We start from the raw sequence: 21,891 nt of genomic DNA on the forward strand, positions 1-21,891 counted from the left end.
CCACCCAAAAAAAAAAAAAAAACCGGCTTTCCTCGCCCATTTCCGATCATGTTCTGGTTTCTCTCTCACCGCCGCCAGCAACGACATCAGCAGCAGGCCTTACTCCCGTTGTTCTCTCTTCTCTCCTCGGCTTCTTCCTCTTCATCTTCGAGCTCCAGCCTTCAAATACGTAGAGTTTTAAAGGCTCCGGGCCGGCCGATTGCCATTCGCGCCGATCAAATCGCCGAGACTAAGACCACATTAGTTGTGCGCCCGCAAGGCGATGCTCAATCTGCAGTGGCATACAAGATTGAAGACATCGATGGCGTTACCCTTTATACCGCCACCGGTCGCAAATTCTCGCACCGGCCTTGTCGCGAGTTCCGCGACGCCTCGGGACTCCCCCTATTCGAATTGCACCGACGCCTCTCCTTCCGCAACAACTGGTCCGTGACGCTCCCAGGCTCCTCCCTCAAGGATAAAACCTATTCCCCGCTGGCCACGGGCTCGCGGCGTCGGGCGAGTCGCCGATCGGCTGCTTCCTTTGGCTCGACTACCCGCGGAGGGAATTTTACCATCACCTTTGATAATGTCGCTGCTGTCGACGGCAAAGAGCCTGAGGAACGGGTACTGACTTTGGAGGTGCAGCGGCACGGGAATGTCCTCGCGCTGTTCGACATCGTGGATGGAGATCGTAAGATCGCGGAGGTGAGGGAGAGTATTCGCCACAATGAGAAGTTGGCTTTGATGCCCGCCTCGCGCGTGGGCTACAGACCTGTATTGGATGTCATTGTGACACCCGGGGTAGATCTGGCTTTGGTACGTTATGTCGCTCCGAACCTGTTCATCACGCAGAGCCCAGACTAAGGCATAAGTTTTCACAGGTTGCTACCATTGCTGTCATCGCGTCAGACACCGTGTTTGCGTCGAATTATTGATATCTAGCGAATGAGTATGGAGGGGATACCTGATTTTACATGCCGACGATGACCATGAATTTCACGACCGACTTGTTCTGTTTGCAGTTATGTATATTCTTTTTCATGGACAGGCGTTGCTATTGACTGCACATTGAGCAATGACATATTTCTTTTCCGTCTGGCGCTGGTATTCTCTGTCACTGGAGTGTCAGGTTTGTCTCGTTGATATGATTGTTGGTGGCATTTCGTCTCCTATTGTGTCGATCTGAGTTGGGAATGACAAGGCCTGTACCATGTTCGTGCAGAAGAAGTTGCACCATTTCACGACTTCACGACAGATGTAAGATGCTCAATATGTCGTGTCGGTGGAAGAACGAGCGATTCCATTTACCAAAAACGTCTAGCCTCTCGTCAGCAAAGCTGCACATCTCGACAATGTCGGCACGAATGTAGGCAACCTACACATGGGAACACTTAAAGCGCATATTCCCATTTGAATACTGCCGATTGCTAAGAATGCTGGCCGGATTCCGTTGGTCAGGAGCCAGTTATAGGCGAAGAATGTCAATGTAAAACTGAATAGATTCTTAAATACCAGCATGCAGGTGAACGATTCAATGGCGATTTCCCCTATCAGTCATATGTAAGACATCGATTTCGACCGCAGCATAGGTCAACTCACGGTGTGCATCCACGATATACAGTGCGCTGGACACCCCGCCCATCACCATTCCAACGATGACCGACGCGAAAAATATGTCAGCTACTAGCCAGCCGTAGCTTACAATATCATTCGCGACAAGGCCGAAGCCATACAGTCCCGCCCCGCTGGATATCAGTTGGAAGATGACCAGGAGGATCCGGAATTCGGGCTCGTGTCGTCCTCGGTTGAATTTGATCATCGTCCGATTCATCCAATCGGACAGTAAAGCCGAGATTATCAACCCTAGAATGGACCCAATGAACGCACCAGTATAGAGGTACCCTGTTTGCACTTCATCAAACCATAGCGGAGGGCCGAGGAAGATGGCTGCAAGGACCACGCCTATAAAAACAGTCCACCCAATAAGGACGCCTTGTATCAAACATGACTAAGGATGTTCAACGTCAGAAAGTCGCTGCGGTCATGCTGATTTGCAATCAAAGACTTACCCAGAAAATGGCCGGGTGGAAAAGGAGGGGAAACGGACGCAGAAGCTTAGAAAGCTTTCGTCGGATTTCCGGCCATTGAAGGGTTTGAGAGTCTGCTGGTAGGAAGCCTTGAGGGCTGGCTCGGTCTCAGCTGGGGCATCTCCTGGGATTTCTTTAGGCGGAATACTTTCTGTAGGTCTCTCTGTGGCAGTAAGTGTATGTTGCACTGCTTCGCTCAGTTCCCAGCGATCTTGGAAAGCGTCATCGTGTTGGAGTTGCGAGCTGACCCCATGGGCTACTTCTGTGCTCATTCCGTTCGGGCGTTGAAATGCAGTCTCAGGAACACAAAAAAAAGTCAGGGGAAGCGCTGCCGCTATGAAAATCGACACCAGGTACAAAGTCCATTTCCAACCCAGACTGTGGGTGATTTTACCAGCTAGGACAGGTGTGAGGAAGGCAGCACCAAACAAGGCGACATTTGACAGTGCCATCCTCTTACCCCGTTCCTATATGTTCAACCCATGAGTACGTCATTCTTTACATGTTAGTCTGGCAACAATCGGTCCCAACTTACATGAACGTAAAATAGGTCACCAACACACGCATTCACCAAAGCTTCGAAGGGCGCCAGCGCAACACCTTGGAATATTCGCCCAAAGAAGGCTTTGATAATAATGCTTGCTAGCCGCTGCCCAGATGCAGCTCGCGATCATTAGGATATTTCCCAACAGAAACAGGTGACGCTTGCCCCAGATCCTTGCGGTGGGCACGATGAGGAGGCCTTCCACTCTCACGCCACAGAGATGATAACCCGTGAGAAGTGCGACCGATGTAAAGTTTTTGCCATCGTAGAGGGCAATGGTGACTGTATTGGCAGCCATCAATGAGCTTGTGGTTGCGCAAAGCAGTGAGACAACGCAGAGAGCGAAGAGGATGCCATCGCGCCTCCATAGTGGCCAGTTCTATCGCTGCACTATCAGTGGATGCCACCCCAGGTACGACTATTCTCTTGTATCTACGCACCAGGGGATCATTTGCATCAATGCTGGGTTGCGGAACAAGTAGTATCGGCATCGACCCTGTACGGTCATATTTCAATCTTGGATCAAGAGATTCATCAGCGTAGGGGAACTGCGTCGGGAGAATGTCCGATGTTCCTGTTCACAATCCTCAGTGTCACTTGACTGTTAATGCATTGGGCAAAGGTTCTTACCTGGCACATACGCATCTTTTGTGTCTAACACTCCTTAGGCCCATTGTAACTTGGTCAATTCAAGGCTTCTCAGATTGGGTGACCTCTTGAAATGAACTCAGGGTAATGTAGCGGCCTGGGTTATAGTTCTTATTGTCCCGTGTCGCTTCAAAAGATCAGGCATGAGGCCGTAGTACGGCAAGCTACACGTGCCAATTTACAATAACTCATGCCAGGGCGTTTCCGCTGGTTGCCAGGTCAGCAGATCCAGCAGAGTCAATGGTTTGTGAAACCATGGGAAGTTAGTGTTTGGCCCGAACTTCAGATCAGAGACTTGAAGGCCAGCGGTTGGGGGATTGTTTATACTCAAGGATGCCAGTGCGGGAATAAAACACAGGTATTTTCCCCTCAGGCTGCACCTATGGATCGGTGTGAATGATGCAGTGGGAGTTTGATGTGGACCCATCTATGAGATGGCAGTAGCAAAGTACATACATACATGCTGCATACACAGTAAGACCTGCATGGCTTTCCAATTTGATGTCTCCTTCCCCTCCAGAGAATAACTATTGTGTAATATCAATGGTTGTGCACCACTAACTACTGCGTACGGAGTAGTGAGTAACTTACAGACACGGGACTACGGAGGTGTGGGGGGAAATTGAAGATTGGAGCTTCTAGACTTTAGCGCATGGCAGGTGGAACCAGCCATTACACTTGTCCAACCCCGGACTACTCATCAAGGTCTATTTGCATGTGCCTCACTGCATAAGTAAACATACATCCACTCATTGGGAAAGCCCCCGGGGAGGGGACTAGAGCGAGATCCAGATTGAAAGAGAGATGAGGGAACAGGTGGCCAGTCATGTATACGTGAACTTCCATGAACACAATGATTCTATTCATTGCCCCCCTCTCTTTTCCCCCTCCTTCCTCCGGCCCTTTGCCTTGACTTCTGCTCTTGTTGGTTATATTCACATCATATGTGATGTGATGAGCATTCAGCACGGAAACTCCGTCCGGTCTGTCGAAATTTGTATGCATTGTTGAACTCAGTCCTACTCGTATGAAATCATACCATAAATTGATAGAGATGCTCAGGCTAACTCTCGCATTTGCAAATCGTATTTTGCGAAAGTGGGTAAGTGGTCAAGCCATGCCCTCCTCTGCTGATATTGGTATTCAGAAGGTGTCACAAAATCTTGTGCAGGTCGTATGATGGATGAAAAAGGTAGGTTAGTTAGAAAACAGGAACGACTCAACCATTGCCCTGAAACTTGTGGTAGTGATTCACTAGCAATGTCGCAGATAGGTAAGGAAGGAGCATCAACGCCGGCGCGCCCTGGGTCATTCTCCTTTCTTCAGTTGAATTGGTCGTCCTACTTGTTCTTTTGGCGTGCTACTGGAGATCTAGGCCTCTCCGTCCCTCAATTCTCATTTCCTCCCTCTTTTCTCTCCTGCAGCTCCCCGCCCTTCTTGTACTAAATTCTAAAGACATATTAGAAACTGCGGACTCACGACCATCTATCAGGCCCAAGTGATAGTGACCACAGAATGAAGCTTCACTACGCTTCCATTTGCCCTCCTTGCCGGCGTAACCTCAGTCGTGGCTCAAGGCATGGACAGTCTCCCAGCATGTGCTGTAAGTGTAGCATCCATCATAACCATCGTGGTATCCGTCGTTGGCTCAAGGGCTGTCTGACCCTTCGGTGATACTATGCAACTATTATAGAGAGACTGTGCTACTGGTTCTATTCCCAAGACCTGTCAGCCTATCGATGTTGGATGTATCTGCCATACCAAATCTTTCATCAGCGACATGTCCTGCTGCATCGCCAAATCTTGCTCATCGCAGGATCAACAAGGTATATTGCGCATTGTCCATTGAGTCTCTGGTCTTGCCACGTTCCCATGATATCATTTCGGGTGTGAAGAACGATCCGCTAACGGCAACGTTAATCCGCCCAGCTGCCCTTAGCTTCGCAATACAGCTCTGCAGAGGTGCTGGCGTTACCGACCTGCCTAGCAGTGCTAGCAGTGCTAACTCAGCCACCACGAACAATGATGTCACCAGCACCCCAACAACCTCCTCTGCGGACAGTACCTTGGGAGAAAGCACTGCCTCTGTCACTACCACCTTCACAGGTACCAACACTCGTTCTGCATCTGGAATACCCAGTCAGTGATCGTAAGAAAAACCAGTGCTGGAAGTATTTCTACTGCCACGAGTGCTGGGGTTCCGCTCTTGCCGGGTGCTGGTGCTAGCATGTTTGCGGTCATCGGCATGGCTCTCTTTGTGTTTATCGCTTAGGTGAGGCCTACGTGCAATGATGACCTGGGTCCGAATGCAAGCTTGATGGGATGGGCTTGTCGAATCTTTGTGCCCTTTATCTTAATAATGTGATTTTCTAAGGTTCACGAATACAAGTCTCAACATTGTTGTCTTGAGGTTTGGTGGGGAATGGATGCATCTTGTGCGGCCCGATAAAAGGATAATGCCTGTGATATGCGGTGCAGGCTAACTCGAGCATGGCTTCTGTGGAATTCCACTTACGTTTCGAGAACTTCCTTGTACATGTTACGGAGACAGAGCTATTGGCCGCGCTCCAAAAACCTCGAACTCACTGCTTGTTTCTCTTCCCGAATGGTGACGGAGATCTGGCATAAATGATCAGTCTGATACTCAAAGCTCAGATGAAAGTGTTTTCCAAATATTTTCCGCCGAGAGTGTGCCGAAGCAGAGGAAATAGAGGTAAGGGATAAAAAACCTACCCAGAGCCAGAACATCATTTCCATGAACCCAAAGGTGAATGTGACTGGACTCTTGAGTTGGGCCACTGTAGACACGTTACCGACACTTTCTATGCCAGCCCACACGGACGGTTGGCACTGAAAGATGTAGAAGGAGACGGCAAAGAAGACGCAAAAGCGAGCGGCGGAAAGGAGTGTCCAGATTTCAGAGTAGAGCGAGCCAAGCCGAGCCATGAAGGGATTCGCGCGCATGGCCCCGGCCACGGAGCCCGGGGCATGAGACCGTGCAGCCTCCGCCATTGCGAAGACTTCATTGATTTGAGGGATTGTGTAGACAAGGACGAGGTCGATAAGGGCGTCGATGATAAGAAGAATTCCGCACAGGGCGTAATGGGGTTGAGAAAGGGAGAACGATGATGGCGCATCCTAGCCAGAACGAGAAAGAGGTTGTATTAGCAACCGAGTCCTTTCCCCGAGGATATGAGAAAATTATGAGAAGACGATGATACCAGTTGCAGAAGCTCTCCAAGCATGAGTACAACGTCGGATTCCGTGATGACTTCGGGTGATCTCATCAAATGAACGGCCAGAACAGTTAGTAAGAAGGCATGAGCTTGAATGAGGATTTTGGACGATATGAATCCCATGATAGATTGTATGATTGTGAGTACAGGTGATTGAGTGAAATAGGTGCAAACTACCTCCTAGCTTACTGGCTGAACATCATTGATTATTGTACTGCATGTTTTTCGAGGTTGAGAGAGCACAGCCGTCCGCCTGGTGTGGGGCTGCCTCCAACTCAAGTTCCGCTCGCCGACGGATCAGTAGAGCAAGAAAGCAGTCTCTTAGTTATGGGGGCGGCCGTGCGTTCGCGAAATCCTCTAGTTGAAGGAAGACGACAAAGCAGCTGTTCATGAATGTCGTCTGTTTTCCCACCTTTATTCATATTCTTGCCGCTGCAAAGTTCGATCGTCCACCTACAAAGCTTCCTTGGAAAGACCCCCTTCCCCCGCACCTGAGCCCAGGCAGTATCGCGAACCAACAAGGCTGACATCATGACCGAAATTACTTTCAACAGGGAACGGCACATCAAATACTTTCTCCGATGTCTCAAAACATACCTTCCAGAACCATATACTTCCAATGACTCCAATCGCATGCTTCTCGCCTACTTCACTGTTGCCGGTCTCGACCTCCTGGGAGTACTCCATGACAAAACCAGCCTTCAAGAGCGACAAGGGTATATTGACTGGATTTACCACTGTCAAGTACCTACAGGGGGCTTTCGGGGCTTCACAGGGGCAGACTTTGGGGTGGATTTCCGATCGCCAGCGAATGAAGCTTGGGATCCAGCCAATGTGCCGGCCACATTCTTCGCGCTTGTCAGTTTGATTATCCTTGGCGATGATCTGTCACGGGTGAAGCGCATAGAGTGCCTAGAGTGGCTTCCTCGGCTGCAGCGTGAGAACGGCAGTTTTGGCGAAGTTCTTGGGCCAGGAGGCAAGATTGAAGGGGGTGGTGACTTGCGATTTTGCTGCTGTGCGGCAGGAACCAGGTATATCCTGAGAGGGACAGGTGGCGCAGATTTACAAGGGCTGTGTGATATCAATGTATCCAAGTTAGCGGCCTTCGTTCAGGCTTGTCAGGTTGGGACTCCGATGTTCGATTGTGATTCCGCACTCGCACAACTTCTACGTGCATTACCGCTGCTAATACGCATGCTAATAAAATCATATGTTCAGGCTTACGACGGCGGGATGGGTGAAGCACCCTTTTGCGAAGCACACTGTACGTTCGATTTCTTCAAACCTTACTTTGATATCAAATATTCCACTTACCACGGTTGCAGCTGGACATACGTATTGCGCCATGGGTGCTCTTTCGTTTCTAAGTCGAATGGAAAAGGATCAGCCCCTACCACCAATCCTCTCACCTGCTGCCATAGAGTTCGAGTCCTTGATTCGTTGGTTAGTCGCCCGTCAGACGGCGGAGCTTGGCGAAACGGAGGACTCATCGGACGAAGAGGACGAACGTATCAAGCACAGCGAGAACCATTCATCACCACTGACAGTGGCAGTCAAAGGAGTTGACTCTGATACGGAGGTAGATGAGCTTCCAGTTCTTCCGCCGCTAAGAGAAGAGTCATTACACTGGGCCGGCTTCAATGGCCGATGCAACAAAAATGCCGATACATGCTATTCTTTCTGGAATCTGGCAACTCTGGTAGTGGGTACACCGAAATTGACTACCTAAAAAGCGTTGTCTGATCTCGTTCTCGCACACAGATGATGAACCGAATAGCTCTGGTTGACGCGTATCGTAACCGCCAGTACCTCTTGGGCAAGACGCAGCACATCATCGGAGGTTTTGGTAAGGGCGTTGGAGAACCGCCTGGTAAGTTTGAAATGAACCGACCCGTGATATCGCTTTCTTGCTCACTCGTGACTGTCTGCAGATCTTCTACACTCCTACTTCGGCCTCGTAGCCCTCGCATTCCAGGGCGAACAGGGCCTGGACGGTGTTGATCCAGCGTTGTGTATCAGCCAACGGGCAGTGAACCACTTGCACTCCCTTCCTTGGTGGCAAGAGAATGTTTGAGCCAGTAAATCCTAAACTATCGAACGACATATATTCGGGGCTTTGGAAGTTATACCCTTATTTCAGCCACATCCACCGCACACGGTTGGTAGAATATATGTGATGAATCAATGGGCGGACCACCGTGCCCGGGTTCCAGCATGTTCAATTGATCCCGAAACTTCTGATACTATTAGCTCGTGGCCCTGACAATATGAAAATGCAACCGTCATACGATCAGTGCCCCAAAACACATTAGTGGGGCATAGAAACCACCGGTGGAATAATATGTGTAGTGATTTAAGTAACTATGAGCATGAAGCGATCTCATGGTGGATTATACTGTTTCAATGGTTATCGAGCAGAACCTCCAACCTCAGGGGAAATGGAACGGAATTGGAGAAAGGAGGGTGCTTCGCAATGACGGATGTGAGTGGCCGAAGTCATTTTAGCGAGTTTTAGTCTTAGAGAGGGAAATTAGACTCACATGAAAAGATTGCCGGGCTGCCATTGCGGATGATGAAATGATGATTGAAAGCGGTTTGGCTTCAGGGGTTTGGCTGAGAGATATGGGTCTGACTCGCCGGGCGACTACTGTGTAGTGGTGTATGTACTGGATAGTGTTCCACCTAGATCGCTTTTCCCCCTTTTGTCTAAGCTTTGGCTTACAGTGTTGGGTAGTTACGAAGTACAGAGCGACACGCACGTTGGAAGTAATTGAATTATGACGCTGAACAAACGGCGATGACACCAGCGGTCCACGTTCCCACCCGGCTAGTAAATTGTGGCGGGCGATTAAGAATAAACTCTCGTTGAGTACAGCATTAATGTTTAAGACTACTGATGATAATGACTACGGATACTCTGTAGAATGAATAAATAAATCAGGAGAATGGCAGGAGAACCCTAGCCAAGATATAGTATTCATGTACAGAGAATTGTGTATAGCATGACTATCCGTACTCCGTAATTCATTGCTCCCCGTAACTATAGTGACGTTGGTCGAGTAATTTATGTAGTTACTCAATGCTTAAGTTACTGTGTACAGTACAGAATCTTCGGTCATGCACATGGCCATCCGCCCCCTGCCTGCTGCCGTCAGTGCCTCGCTGCTCTCTCTTGTCCTGTCTCTCAGTCAGTCACTTAATCATTTACTCTCACACTCACTCACTCACACACACTCTCTCTATCTCTCCTTCTCTCCCTCTCACGCTCTCTCTTTCCCTCATTACTGCAAAGCCCAGCTTAAAGAAACCCTGCCCCAACCCACTAATCTCCCCAGTTCATTTAAGTGATGTCCCTCCTTTTCTACAAACCCTCGATATTGACCTGAATTCTACTCCCATTTTGGGACTCGTTGCCCTTCAAGCTAGCTTCCTATATTTGTCTTGCTCTCTCCCTCCTTGTGCCCTTGAACCCGGAGGGCACCCACCGCCGCCCCCCCTTCCCCTTCCCCTTCCCCCCACGTCCACAAATTGTGTACTACTACTGGGGGTTATCTCAATTGGTATGTGTTCGTCTTACTCACTGAATCGATCCTCTTTCCTCCGTTCTCCATTCGAGATTCTTCCGAGTCATAGATTGACTTATGTTTTTGTCTACCCATCCTAGGTCGTTTCGTCATTCCTCTTGTCCTCCGGGCCCCATCAGCTTTCGGCTCCTACGGATATCGATACAACTACTTCCTTCTTCCCTTTTCTCCCACCCCTTCTCTGCGCCTCGATCTCTTTGGTAACAACACCGACTGGACTAAGCTCCAATTTCCGTCATATACTCCGCTTGAACTTGAAGAACATCCGTCTCCCGCCAAATATACAATTGCGCTGAACGTTGGCCCCCTTGACTCTCTATACCACTATAAATTTACACTTTCCCGCAACGGCCGCGAATTCCGATTTTCCTTGCCTGCCGCTCAAACGCCGTTCCCTGTCAGACGTCTCTTCGACTCTTTCACATCGAGACATCGTCTGCTGGATGGATGGAGGTCCCAGCGGTCTAGTATCTAATCGCTGATCGACATAATATCGCGAGGATTCTCAGCTCTCCGGATTATTCCCGGCTAGGCGGAGGTAAACGCTTGAAACACATGCCACCTCCTAGGACAAGAGCGGAGGTCCAGGCCCAGAAACAAAAGGAAAAGGTATGTGAAATGATTGCTTGCTGTGTCTTTTCAAGCGTCACCTATGATGGCAATGAACCCGCGTAAGGAGAGCTGTTATGCACGCTTTCTGTTAACGGCACTTCCACTTTCCGCCGCCTCCCCCGCGCCCCCGCCCCCCCCCCTTCCCCTTTCTTCTCTCTCTCTTTTGTTCTCTTTGAGACACAATTTCGGAGCTTGATACTAACGGGAACCCTATGCGACATGATAGCTTGCTCAATCATACCATGAGTTATTAGAGTGGGTACCTACTCTGTTCATAGATTAAGTCGGTAATATCGCTAACAAGATCTCATGTTCGTAGGGAATTCTCCTCAAAGGACCTTCGGACGGTGGGCAACTATACACTTGGGCGGTTGATAGGAAAGGGCTCTTTTGGCAAGGTCTATCTTGCCTCGCATAAGCTGACCAATGGTTCCAAGGTAAGGCTTACTCCAATTTGTCGGCGATGTTTAGGTTGAACTAAGACATATTTTGTAGGTTGTACTCAAGTCCTCAGATAAGGAGGATAGGAACCTAGCGCGCGAGATTCACCACCACCGTCAGTTTCTCCACCCCCATATTGCTCGCCTGTACGAAGTCATTGTGACGGAGAATCTGGTATGGCTAGTGCTGGAATATTGTGCAGGTAAGCGCTGCTCGATTACTCGCGATCCGCACCTTTGACAATGTCAGGCGATGAATTATACAACCATCTTCTTCAACATGGCCCTCTTCCAGTCGAAAAGGTCAAGAAGATTTTTACACAATTGGTTGGGGCTGTGGCATACGTTCACAGCAAATCGTGTGTGCACCGCGATCTCAAACTAGAGAACATCCTGCTTGATAAGCACGAGAATGTCAAGCTTTGTGACTTCGGATTCACAAGAGAATATGAGGGCAAGGCAAGCTATCTGCAGACATTTTGTGGCACGATATGTTACAGTGCTCCTGAAATGCTGAAGGGCGAAAAATATGCCGGCGAGAAAGTGGATGTCTGGAGCTTAGGAATCATTCTGTACGCATTGCTTGCAGGCGAGCTCCCGTTCGACGATGACGACGATAAAATCACCAAAGCCCGCATCCTCAATGACGAGCCGCTGTATAATGAGAAATTCCCCAATGATGCGAAAGCCCTCATCAATTCGCTTTTGTCAAAGCGGCCTCTCATCCGGCCAAGCTTGGATGAGATCCTTGCGCATCCGTTTCTCGCTGAGCATGCGTCGGAACAGCTCGCAATATTGAAGATTCCACGTCCGGCACCATTTTCGACCCCGCTTGAGAAGACAACTTTACAACGCATGAAGAGTGCGGGCTTGAACATTGATGATGTTGTGGAAAGTGTTCTCTCTCAACGCTGCGACCCACTCGCTGGTTGGTGGGCATTGCTGATAGAGAAAGAGCAACGCAAGGAACGCAAGAGGGAGCGTAAGCGTCGAGAACGTGAGGCTGAGGCCAAAAATATTCGCCGTCTCAGCGCAGCGAGCAGTCGGTTGGAAAAGATCTCTGCAGCTTTGGTTGAAGTAGACGAGGAGGGACACGCATCTTCGGACGGCCCTTTGCAAGAGCGTGGGCGTAGGAACAGGCGGAGCTTACCATCTCAACTCGCCGTGCCAGAATTGGCCATGCTTCCTGAGCCAATTCCCGTGCAGTCTCCAGACTCTAGCGCGCCTCCTCCACCTATTGACAAAGACTCCGTCCGCTCCGCAAGCTCCACTCGACCACGTCCAATTCCGCCTCCCAAAGATCACGCACGGCGGCCGAGTACTTTGCACGCCAGCGCCTCGCAACCGGAACTGGCACAACACAACGGCCTCTTCAGAAGGCGTACTAGTCGTCGTCAGTATCCAATCATAAGCCAGTTAGCATCACTGAAACACTGGTTCGTGGAGTCGGCAAAGAGGGCCAAATCACCACACGCAAAGGTGTCGGGCGCACAAGGTGGGCATCGCAAATTCCTATCGGAGAGGCTAAGCCCAGGAAAGGGACAAGAACCTGGCAAAAAGCCGACATCCTCGTCCACGGCTGCTGGATACCAAGGTGACTTGTTGACACCGACTCAGGTGAAACGCTCATCGAATGCTAGCAGCTTGGCTCCAAGCAGCGCTTCATACCCAAACCACCGTCACTCTTTCCCCCGGCAACCTCGACCCCTGAGTACAGGGCAAACCCATAGAAATTCTCTATCGCCTTCCCCGATCACTCCAAGGGGCTCTTACCGGCGGTCATCCGCGGGTTTGCGTGGACGCAAGTCGACATCTTCTTCTGTCTCCTCGATCCGCAGCATACATCATACTCATACTCATTCCAAAGCCTCATCGGTATCCTCAAACAGCATCGGATCGGCTTCGACACCGACCGCTCGTATCACCAAATCACCTCATTCTTCTGTCAAAGTCCTGCCTACCACTCCGAGCGCCTCTGCTCGCTTCCCAAGCAATATTCGCCTGGTCCGAGGCACGCAAGCTGGAATCCGTGACATGGACGACCACAACGGAAGACTTCACTCGGTGTTCAACGAAGCAGCCCCGACGCCGCTGCTCTATTCCCCTTCCTCGAGTCTTGTGTTTGCCCGTCGCAAACGATCCGCATTCAAGGGTCCTATGATTCATACTGCAAACTTGATGGTATCTGGTGGTGTGGCTGCTTCGCAGTATCCTCAAGTAGATTATGGCGCTGAAGATCCTGTCGTCGCGAGTGCCCCCCGGCCCGCAGCACGGAAGAGTCAAATCATTGAGGAAGAGGAAGACTTGGAAGAAGAGATTGAAGAGGTTGATACTTTCAGCGGCGTGGAGGATGAGCCAGGCTCGCCGGCTGATTTAGTCAAGTCGAGCGATTGCCATGGCCATGAGCAATTGGACGGGTCTCTTCGTGAGCCGACTCGCAAACCCGCTCTAGCGCCTGCTCCAGATCTCGACGCCAGCCCTCGCCCGCCCCGCTCGTCCTCGTTGACAACGCCGCCGTTCTCAACAGTTACCGAATAGACCCTACTCCTTGTGATGCAGATCTCTTGAGATAATCGCCTGTGCGATGCAATGTTGAGACTTTTCGGGCAATTGCAGCCGAGCATACTGGAGTTCATCTTCGCATGATTCGATACGTTTTACACATTTCAACATACTTATACCCCCTTCTGCGTCTTTGTGGTGCTAGTTTTTCTTTTTGGACAGAATTCGATTCCCGATAGGTCGCTTTAAGATGGCAATGTTATGAGGAAAAGGCTTAAGAAGGATTCAAAGGCTATCCTTGCCCACTAGATACCTCCTTTCCTGACCCTTGTCTCCAGACTCTCTTTGACCTTCGGAAGGCTAGCCTTGCATTCTTATGGCATATACCACGTCATACTTATTACACACCTCGCGCAGATTTCATTTGTACTCTAATATGATATCTTACCTACCTTTCTACCTTGTTAGATCTGACCATGTTCTTCTTGGCGCGGTTAGAATTATCTTATGATATCCAGTCTCGTCGTAGATGTTCGTTGGGTCTTTAAATATCTCCTGTTCGAACTATGATTTCCAGTCGGTAGAAATTAGTCCCCAAATGAACCATGAGTTTCATACATCTGGTGTTGCACGCATTGCCTCGGTTATAATATAGATCGCTTGGTGCTCTGCGTTTCCGAAACTTCTAAGGAATAATTTGTGGACGAATCGAGTTGGAAGTTTTCACAATTTCTCAATCCATAATACTCGCACTGAAATCGAGATGTAGTCTCGATGTTTCTAAGTTGGAAGTCCACATCGTAAAAACCATGTGTGCCGAACTAAGCACAAAAAGTCTCCCAAATACATCAATAAAATAATTGTTGGGGCATGACTATGGCTGGACTAGACCCAAGGAGATAAGTAGGTCTTGCATACACCGATGATTCCGCTACCATTGTGTGATGACATTGCATTGCCTAGATAGCAACAATTCCTCAGTCCCTGTCATCACCCGATCTTGGCTATAGTTCTTTCCTCGAGATCTTTTGTCATAACATTCTCCTCCCGAAGCCCCACTACACTGTTGTAGACCTTATCCACGGTCTCGCAATACGCAGGCACAATATTCACTGCCCAAGCATAGGTCAATGCGACGACGAAAAACATAGTCGGGACAATCATCGCAAAACCAGTACTGTTCCGCATGTCCGCCACTCGGCCGAGAATAGGGGGCACGACTGCTCCACCGCAGACAGCACCCACGATGAATCCCGAGGCCCGCTTGTAGTTCCTACCCAGGCCACATATACCGAGCGCGACGATCGTTGGGAAGCAGACCGATTCGAAAAAGAGAGTGCAAAAGAGCATTGCTAGTAACCGGCTAATCAGTATGTTTAAAGGGGGGAAAGATTGTTGGGGTTGGGCGGGAAAAGCAAGCAAAACGCAAGGAACTTGCAGCGGCCACAGAGAGTGAAAGTGAACGCGGGGATGACGGGGCACATACCGACGCCTGTCTGGTCGTGCTGTGTTGTCGATGCCGCGATGAAGGCAACAGCGCAGGACAGATACACTAAGAACACCCAACGAGCTTTTGCAAACCTCATAATGATGGCACCAATGAAGCGACCAATCGCAAATACACCCTGGGCACCCGCGAGATACTTGGAGGCTGTGGCACTGGAAGTGCCTGGCCAGGTCTCCGTCACGTAATTAATGAAGTAACTGGCGATGGCGACTGAGAATTTCCAGGATTGTCAGTTCACAAGATAAGGCAAGGGTGTACATAGAGAATGTTGAACTGTACCTTGTGCACCAGTATAGGTAAATTGCGCCAATGTAGCATGGAAGAGCTTATATTGCTTCCAGAGTGGCTTCTCCTGTTCGTCCGCATGTGTCTCGGCAATCTGAAAAGCCATGTCCTCGTCCGTCACTTCGGGGATGGCAGAGATGAAAAACACACCTGCAAGGATGAAGACGAAGATGCCAATTGCAAGGTAAACCCACTGTACGCGCTTGAGGGCATTCACGTCGTCGCCGATGGAAGTAAAGAAGACATATGAAGCGAGTACTGGGGCCACGCAGGTTCCGATACCATTGAAAGCCTGGGCAAGGTTGATTCGCATCTCAGCGTATCTGGGTGGGCCGCAAACTGGAAGCTCGTTTCAGTCAATGCTTCTCGCTTCTTCCATTAAGATCGTGGGAGGACGGCGTTTGAGGGTCGACGCCTATTGTACTCACCAGTAATGTACGGATTAGCAGCTGTCTCCAGCGAACCCAAACCAGAGCCAATAACAAAGGTGGCTGCGCAGAAGCCCCCGAATGAACGATGCAGGCCTGCAGGCCACATACAGAGAGCGCCGATGCCATATAGTGTCAGCCCAAAAATGAAAACAATCTTGTAGCCGTAGTGACGGAGCATGTAATTCGCATAACCCAGGGATGCCAGAGGATAAGCTCTTGTAGTTGTTAATCAGGCAGTCCTCTTCTTGACAGAAGTAAACCAGTGAAAGAATATGCTAACCCAAAATAAGCTGCCTGGAGCCCGGAAGAGCGTGTACGAGTTATGTGCATGGTATTCTGAAAATGTTTGTTGAGTGTGTCTAACAGACCATAGGCAAATCCCTACAGGGTGGGGATATATCAGAGGTGGCTATGCAGGAATTCATTATTGTGTTCTGAAAGCCTCACCCATAGAAAGAAAAGTGTTGTGACGAGAGTCAAGGGCCAGATACTCTGGCGCAAAGTAAGAGTGGCAGCAGATGTGGTTTTGCTGTTATCGACCCGGAGCCCAGTCCGGGTCTTCAAGAGTTGAACAATGCTCATTTGTTGAACGGTTGATGGGACTGCGTGTTTGAAGGAGGCACAACGACAAAAATGGCCAGAATAGAAAGACAAGAAAGGATTTTTGTGGATGGTTTCTTGGAAAATTGTAGAGAAAGACTGATAGAAGCCTTCAGGAGGGCAAGAAGGAGGGGTAATATTGTATGTTGGCTCTTCCACGAGCAATTGTAACATCTCTTGGTCCAAGTATCGGCGGGATTGGCGGGAGAAACAAGTCCAGATCATCCGGAGGAATGATTGTCTGGATCCAGTGTCTACCAGTAGCATTCCTCCAGATGTCCCAGCTGGTCAGCGTTGAAGGGGACGAGGCTGGAGGATGCATTCAAACAATCTGCCAGCTTCCCCGCACTCTGGAATTTAGGCTGAAATTGTAACCCCATCGGTAACCGCCTCTCGAAATGAGAATTCATCATGGCTTTTCGCTCAACGTAGCTAGCGGTGGTCACAATGGCCGGGGTGAGAATGGCTGGTGTGAAAGGATCTGATGTGTTGTTGGATGGTGTCAAACCAGGGAGGCGGACCGCGTGCATGTCACGGGATCAAATATCCATCTATGAATACCCAGGGTAGAAGAGATCTCTCAGCATGAAGGAAAAAAAACAGCAAGTCAATTGCAAAGTGATCAGACAGGAAAAGTCTAAGTACAGTGTCCGCATCATTTATGAAATGAAACTCCGTTGCGCTCGTGGCTGTAGATATCTGCTTGTTTCCCTCTTCTTTATACGTCCCAAACCATCCAAAGTTTCACGTAAAATGCTACCCACTGTTTATGGCAGAATCACAACCACGAAGGAATTGGAAGGACATGAAATCTATATATCGTCAATGGCGACCACTGGCATCTCGATCATCATTTCATCGCCCATCCAATCACGCCCTTTTGGGCTTGCCATTTTGTTCTGCAGGTGCGGCTGCAGGGATGTTGTTGTATAGGCGGCGCTCCATCACCTTGAGAACCTCGTCGATGAAACTAAACTCGGTCAGATGAAATCACATGCCGAGGGAACGGAGATATCACTTACACAACAGGAGCACTGATAGCCAAGACCGCCCGCCACTCAATCCAATCTAAGGGCAGGATAAAGAACAGACCCTGCAGGAAGGGGACATAAAGAATGGCAAAGTGTAACGACATGGAGAGGATGATCGCATAGACCAGCATCGGGTTGTTCGACAGGCCGAAGGTGAAGAGTGATTCGCTTGAGGAGAGGGCGTTCATGGCGTTCAGCATTTCAATCACGACGAGGATCGAAAGCGACACAGTCGATGCGGAGCGCGACATATCATTGGTAAACATCTCACAACCGACTTCGGGGAACTGGGATGAGCACTTGTGGAAATGAGACTGTGACAGTAGGTTAAATGACCAGTCAATGGGAGATAAAGAGGAGCCGAGGGCGGGCTTCTTACCAACTGCCAGAACGAGATCTGAGGTCCTTCAGGGTTGTAGACAAACCACCAGACGTAGCCAAACACAGTAGCGGCACCCACATAGGTGCCAATGACCATATACCTGAAAAGAAGCCAGCCGCCAACCAAGGGTTCATCACGCTTTCGAGGGGCGCGTCTCATAACATCATGATCAGGAGGGTTGAAGGATAAAGCCGTAGCTGGCAGCCCATCGGTAACCAAGTTCACCCACAGAAGCTGCACGGGAATGAGAGCCTCCGGCATGCCCAGGGCTGCAGTCAGAAAGATAGACACGACTTCACCGATGTTTGATGAGATAAGATACCGGATAAATTGCTGCGTGTTGCTGTATATCGAACGACCTTCTTCAACAGCTACGGTGATAGTCGCGAAGTTGTCGTCAGCGAGCACCATATCAGCAGCAAGCTTAGCAACGTCCGTGCCCGTACCCATGGCGACGCCAATGTCCGATTTCTTCAAAGCAGGAGCGTCGTTGACGCCGTCTCCAGTCATCGCAACAACGTGACCCAGAGATTGCAACAGATCGACAAGCTTGGACTTGTGGCTAGGCTCCGTACGTGAAAAGAGAGACGCATTCTTGACAGCTTCAAGTTTTTCGTTGTAAGAAAGGCTGTCAAATTCTCTTCCGGTGAAGCTTTTACCCTTCAAATCTTCATCCTCCTTAAAGACACCGATTTGGCGGCACACAGACTCAGCAGTATGGCGATTGTCACCAGTAATGACGATCACACGAATGCCAGCCTGCTTGCACTTCCGAATCGAGGCAGCAACCTCCACTCGTGGAGGGTCCAGCATCGCGACGAAGCCGATGAGAGTCATGTTCTGTTCCAATTGCGCATAGTCTTCAGTAGTTTTGGCACTGTGCAAGAGAGGATTGGTGCCAATAATGTTTAGGCTAGCCAACGCGATCACACGCAGGCCACGATTGCCGTATCCAACTAGTTCTTCAGATAAGTGGTCCAGGTAATCCTTTGTCAGTAGAACGCGTCGCCCATCAGCACCGACAACGACATGAGAGCAGCGCTCCAAAATGGACTCCGGTGCGCCCTTAACAAGGAGCTTCTCCTCTTTCCCAGTGTCAACGAGAACCGACATACTCTTCCGATCACGAGAGAATTCATACGTCGCCTTGAGGGACAAGCGAGTTTCGTAATGAGCACTAACGGCATGAAGCCTTTGGGAAGCAGGAAGACGAAGCAACTTAGCGTTGGTAGCAGAATCCTCAGTGCCGATTTTCTCGACCAGAACGCGTAGAGCACCTTCAGTGGGCTCACCAATGCAGGAAAATGCGCCAGTTTTAGCATCATAAGCGAGTGTTGCGCTATTGCAGCGAGCCATGATCTCTGCCATCTGCCGGATGGTAGACGAAGAAACAGCAGAGTCTTGCAATACCTTGCCCTGATGAGAAATTTTACCTTCAGGAGCGAAAGTCGTACCTTCGACATTGATTTCCTCGACGCCGTGGCCTGTCTCATTCAGAAAGATGATTTTCTCTGCGCTCATTTGGTTGGTAGTCAGAGTGCCAGTCTTGTCGGAGCAGATCACACTGCAGCTACCGAGTGTTTCGACCGACGGAAGTGAGCGAACGACCGCATTCTTCTGAGCCATCTTGCGCGTACCAAGAGCCAAACATGTGGTAATAACGACTGCCAGACCTTCTGGAATAGCTGCCACACCCAGAGACACCGCAATCTTCAAGTAGTAGATGGCTCCCTTGGTCCAGCCACCGTGGGAAGGTTCGTTGAAGTGCTCAATGTTGATGACCCAGACCAGGACACAAATGACAGTAATCACCTTGGCAAGCATGTCACCAAAATCATCTAGCTTTTGCTTTAAAGGAGTCGGTTCCGAGATTTGAGAGGTGATGCTCTCATGAATATCACCAATAGCCGTCGATCCACCCGTCAAAACGACAATAGCTGTAGCATGTCCGTTGACAACAGTCGTACCCGAGAAAAGCATGTTGACTTGATCTTGCTTAACCGCTTGCTTGTCCTGAATGGTGCGAGCATCTTTGGCAACGCTTTCGCTTTCGCCGGTGAGGATAGCCTGGTCCACACGAAAGCTGTTGCTATGAATAGCCAGCAGTCTGCAGTCTGCGGGTACACGGTCTCCAACGGCGACGTGGACAATATCTCCGGGAACTAAATCTTCCGCTTTGACGCGCTGGGTTTTGCCGTCACGCACGACTGTGGCTTCATTGGCAGAATATTCCTGGAGAGCAGCAATGGCTTTTTCCGCGTTGCTTTCTTGGGTAACACCAACCACGGCGTTGAGAATCAGAATGGTCAAGATCTAATGTACAAGACTCAGTGTTAGTGAGACGAACGGAATTGCAGCATCGAGGTAAATTCTTAGCAACTTCTAGCAACATACCACGACAGGGTCGACGAAGGCAGACCAGTCGTCGCCTTCTTCAAAAAGAGCCAAGATGAAAGATAGGGTAGCCGAGCCCAGAAGGATAAGAACCAACTGGTCTTTGAATTGTTCGGCAACAAGCTGCCAAAGGGGCGTTGGTGGTTCTTCCGCAAGAGCTGAATAACAAGATTAGGGTCAGTATGCTTTGAAAAGTGCCGTCTTTCCTTGTGGTGATTATCGACCGTGGACATGGTGGTAACCTACCGTTGGGGCCATGTTTCTGTCTAGCTTCCAAAACCTGATCCTGCGACAGACCAGAGCTCTCTGTGACACTAAAATGATCCAGCACGTCCGCTGGGGAGTAAAGGTACGATTGCTCCATGTCGGGCAAGCCCCCCAATTATTTGCGAGGGTGACCAGGAGTGGGAGCAAGGAGGGGAAGGGGAGGGGGGAAGAAGGGAGGATGGAGGAGAAAAGAGGAAGAAAAGAGGTGAAGGGACTTGGGGATGAGGAAAGAGATCGGGGATATAACCCAGATCAAGACATGAACGCCAAGTGGCCAGAAACCCCGGGGCTTGGTGAGAGATAAGTTAGTAAGTTTAGTAGGTTAGTTAGTTAAACAAGTTCCTTAGTGAGTTAGCGTGGAAGGACCTAAGCAAAAGAAGGATGGAAAGTCCGTGGGCCGAGTGCAATTTATATGCAAGACAGCCGCAGGGTATTATAGGAGCCAATTATGGTCGGACTTCAACAAGCACGAGGGCTCTTTGTGGGTTCCGACTTGAAAATTAAAACTTGGAGAGTACCTATTAATAACACTTCAACAATTGATATTGGTAACTCGGAAATGATGGATGATTGATGATAACTGCAGGCTGGAGGGGGGGAAGCGGTGGTTTCCTAGAAAGCGGCCAGTTTCTTTGGTCCCCTCAGGCACTTTTCAACGTGTTCTCCTTGGCGGGCGTCTGTGTCTGGCTGGGTCCCCTCTAGTCGGTCCCCGGGCGGGCGCGGGCGTCAAAATTGCCGATACGAAATCGGCAGGGCTGAACCATACCATACCATCCTGGTGCTTTCGACCAGGGATTCATTACTATAAAAAATCAGAGTAACAGATCAAGTAACATGCCTTGACGGTACCGGTACCATACCCCGCTGGAAGGTTTTGCCTCCACTTTACTTGGCCGAAGCACTGAGTCAAACCAATACGTGACTACGACTCGACCACTGGACACTCCACCCACCCCTACGGAAGTAGAATAAATGATGATGCCTTGCACCCCGCCGAGCTCATTATTCTAACTCCTGGGATTTGGCTTGTAAGAGGCTGCAAACCTCGTACTGTACTCCATACTCTGTAGACGATCTCTCTGATTACAGAATCTCATTAGTGTGCTCAACCAGTCTTCCGCTTTTCGTAACTGGGCACTGGACTTACACAGTGGAAAGCCAGACCTTGAGCCCCCCGGTGACCGGAGCCTCAAGTTGCCTCGTAGGGGAGAAGATACACCACCAAGGGTCCTTCGCCCGACGAGGCATACTTCCCGGTGGCTGAATGCAGTTTGAGCACTGGTTCGTTTCACCGGCGAGTAAGTACCTGAGCTTGATGCACTGTTGGGTAGAAATCAGTCCCATCAAAAGTCGCCCTGC

General features: G+C 49.8%; 6 protein-coding genes across 6 annotated transcripts; 2 read left to right on the forward strand and 4 right to left on the reverse strand.

Moving 5' to 3' along the window:
- The first annotated feature begins 6 nt into the window (after positions 1–6).
- On the forward strand, positions 7–1,299 carry BP01DRAFT_355703 (uncharacterized protein). Its single transcript, XM_025574763.1, has 2 exons — positions 7–798; positions 864–1,299. The coding sequence occupies exons 1-2, from the start codon at positions 49–51 to the stop codon at positions 915–917; spliced, it is 804 nt and encodes a 267-aa protein (XP_025432063.1). The 5' UTR covers positions 7–48; the 3' UTR covers positions 918–1,299.
- BP01DRAFT_397261 (putative MFS transporter) lies at positions 918–3,453 on the reverse strand (the record flags this gene model as incomplete). Its single annotated transcript, XM_025578500.1, has 8 exons — positions 918–1,299; positions 1,362–1,529; positions 1,582–1,990; positions 2,090–2,536; positions 2,605–2,693; positions 2,773–2,992; positions 3,054–3,187; positions 3,450–3,453. The coding sequence occupies 8 exons, from the start codon at positions 3,451–3,453 to the stop codon at positions 1,229–1,231; spliced, it is 1,542 nt and encodes a 513-aa protein (XP_025432064.1). The 3' UTR covers positions 918–1,228.
- A 2,361-nt stretch (positions 3,454–5,814) lies between these two features.
- Positions 5,815–6,620, reverse strand: BP01DRAFT_294172 (uncharacterized protein; the record flags this gene model as incomplete). The annotated part of the gene is made up of 3 exons (XM_025571757.1): positions 5,815–5,880; positions 5,995–6,399; positions 6,483–6,620. 3 exons carry the CDS (start codon positions 6,618–6,620, stop codon positions 5,815–5,817), a joined length of 609 nt encoding a protein of 202 aa, XP_025432065.1.
- Positions 6,621–6,746: 126 nt separating this feature from the next.
- Positions 6,747–14,095, forward strand: BP01DRAFT_390934 (non-specific serine/threonine protein kinase). Its single transcript, XM_025578041.1, has 8 exons — positions 6,747–7,619; positions 7,716–7,761; positions 7,823–8,199; positions 8,259–8,367; positions 8,429–8,504; positions 11,013–11,130; positions 11,189–11,336; positions 11,384–14,095. The coding sequence occupies exons 1-8, from the start codon at positions 7,029–7,031 to the stop codon at positions 13,669–13,671; spliced, it is 3,753 nt and encodes a 1,250-aa protein (XP_025432066.1). The 5' UTR covers positions 6,747–7,028; the 3' UTR covers positions 13,672–14,095.
- A 530-nt stretch (positions 14,096–14,625) lies between these two features.
- Positions 14,626–16,440, reverse strand: BP01DRAFT_294692 (putative l-fucose permease; the record flags this gene model as incomplete). The annotated part of the gene is made up of 6 exons (XM_025571787.1): positions 14,626–14,987; positions 15,122–15,352; positions 15,422–15,766; positions 15,856–16,073; positions 16,139–16,239; positions 16,306–16,440. The coding sequence occupies 6 exons, from the start codon at positions 16,438–16,440 to the stop codon at positions 14,626–14,628; spliced, it is 1,392 nt and encodes a 463-aa protein (XP_025432067.1).
- A 604-nt stretch (positions 16,441–17,044) lies between these two features.
- BP01DRAFT_355712 (calcium-transporting ATPase) lies at positions 17,045–21,128 on the reverse strand. The gene is made up of 5 exons (XM_025574764.1): positions 20,512–21,128; positions 20,266–20,423; positions 17,869–20,184; positions 17,481–17,803; positions 17,045–17,428 (listed from the first exon to the last, which is right to left on the reverse strand). The coding sequence occupies exons 1-5, from the start codon at positions 20,627–20,629 to the stop codon at positions 17,329–17,331; spliced, it is 3,015 nt and encodes a 1,004-aa protein (XP_025432068.1). The 5' UTR covers positions 20,630–21,128; the 3' UTR covers positions 17,045–17,328.
- Between the last annotated feature and the right edge of the window lie 763 nt (positions 21,129–21,891).

The sequence above is a fragment of the Aspergillus saccharolyticus genome (genome assembly GCF_003184585.1).
Source record: "Aspergillus saccharolyticus JOP 1030-1 unplaced genomic scaffold BP01scaffold_11, whole genome shotgun sequence".
NCBI classification, from domain to species: domain Eukaryota; kingdom Fungi; phylum Ascomycota; class Eurotiomycetes; order Eurotiales; family Aspergillaceae; genus Aspergillus; species Aspergillus saccharolyticus.

What these genes read in the sequence shown, in the direction of transcription:
- BP01DRAFT_390934 (XM_025578041.1), top strand. Translation starts at nt 7,029, where the DNA reads ATGACCGAAATTACTTTCAACAGGGAACGGCACATCAAATACTTTCTC. An exon ending in GGAATCTGGCAACTCTGGTA is followed by an intron (nt 8,200 to 8,258) that starts GTGGGTACACCG and finishes TCTCGCACACAG; the next exon opens with ATGATGAACCGAATAGCTCT. An exon ending in GGGCGTTGGAGAACCGCCTG is followed by an intron (nt 8,368 to 8,428) that starts GTAAGTTTGAAA and finishes GACTGTCTGCAG; the next exon opens with ATCTTCTACACTCCTACTTC.
- BP01DRAFT_355712 (XM_025574764.1), bottom strand. Translation starts at nt 20,629, where the DNA reads ATGGAGCAATCGTACCTTTACTCCCCAGCGGACGTGCTGGATCATTTT. An exon ending in ACAGAAACATGGCCCCAACG is followed by an intron (nt 20,424 to 20,511) that starts GTAGGTTACCAC and finishes CTTGTTATTCAG; the next exon opens with CTCTTGCGGAAGAACCACCA. An exon ending in AGATCTCGTTCTGGCAGTTG is followed by an intron (nt 17,804 to 17,868) that starts GTAAGAAGCCCG and finishes CTACTGTCACAG; the next exon opens with TCTCATTTCCACAAGTGCTC.
- BP01DRAFT_355703 (XM_025574763.1), top strand. Translation starts at nt 49, where the DNA reads ATGTTCTGGTTTCTCTCTCACCGCCGCCAGCAACGACATCAGCAGCAG. An exon ending in CCGGGGTAGATCTGGCTTTG is followed by an intron (nt 799 to 863) that starts GTACGTTATGTC and finishes AAGTTTTCACAG; the next exon opens with GTTGCTACCATTGCTGTCAT.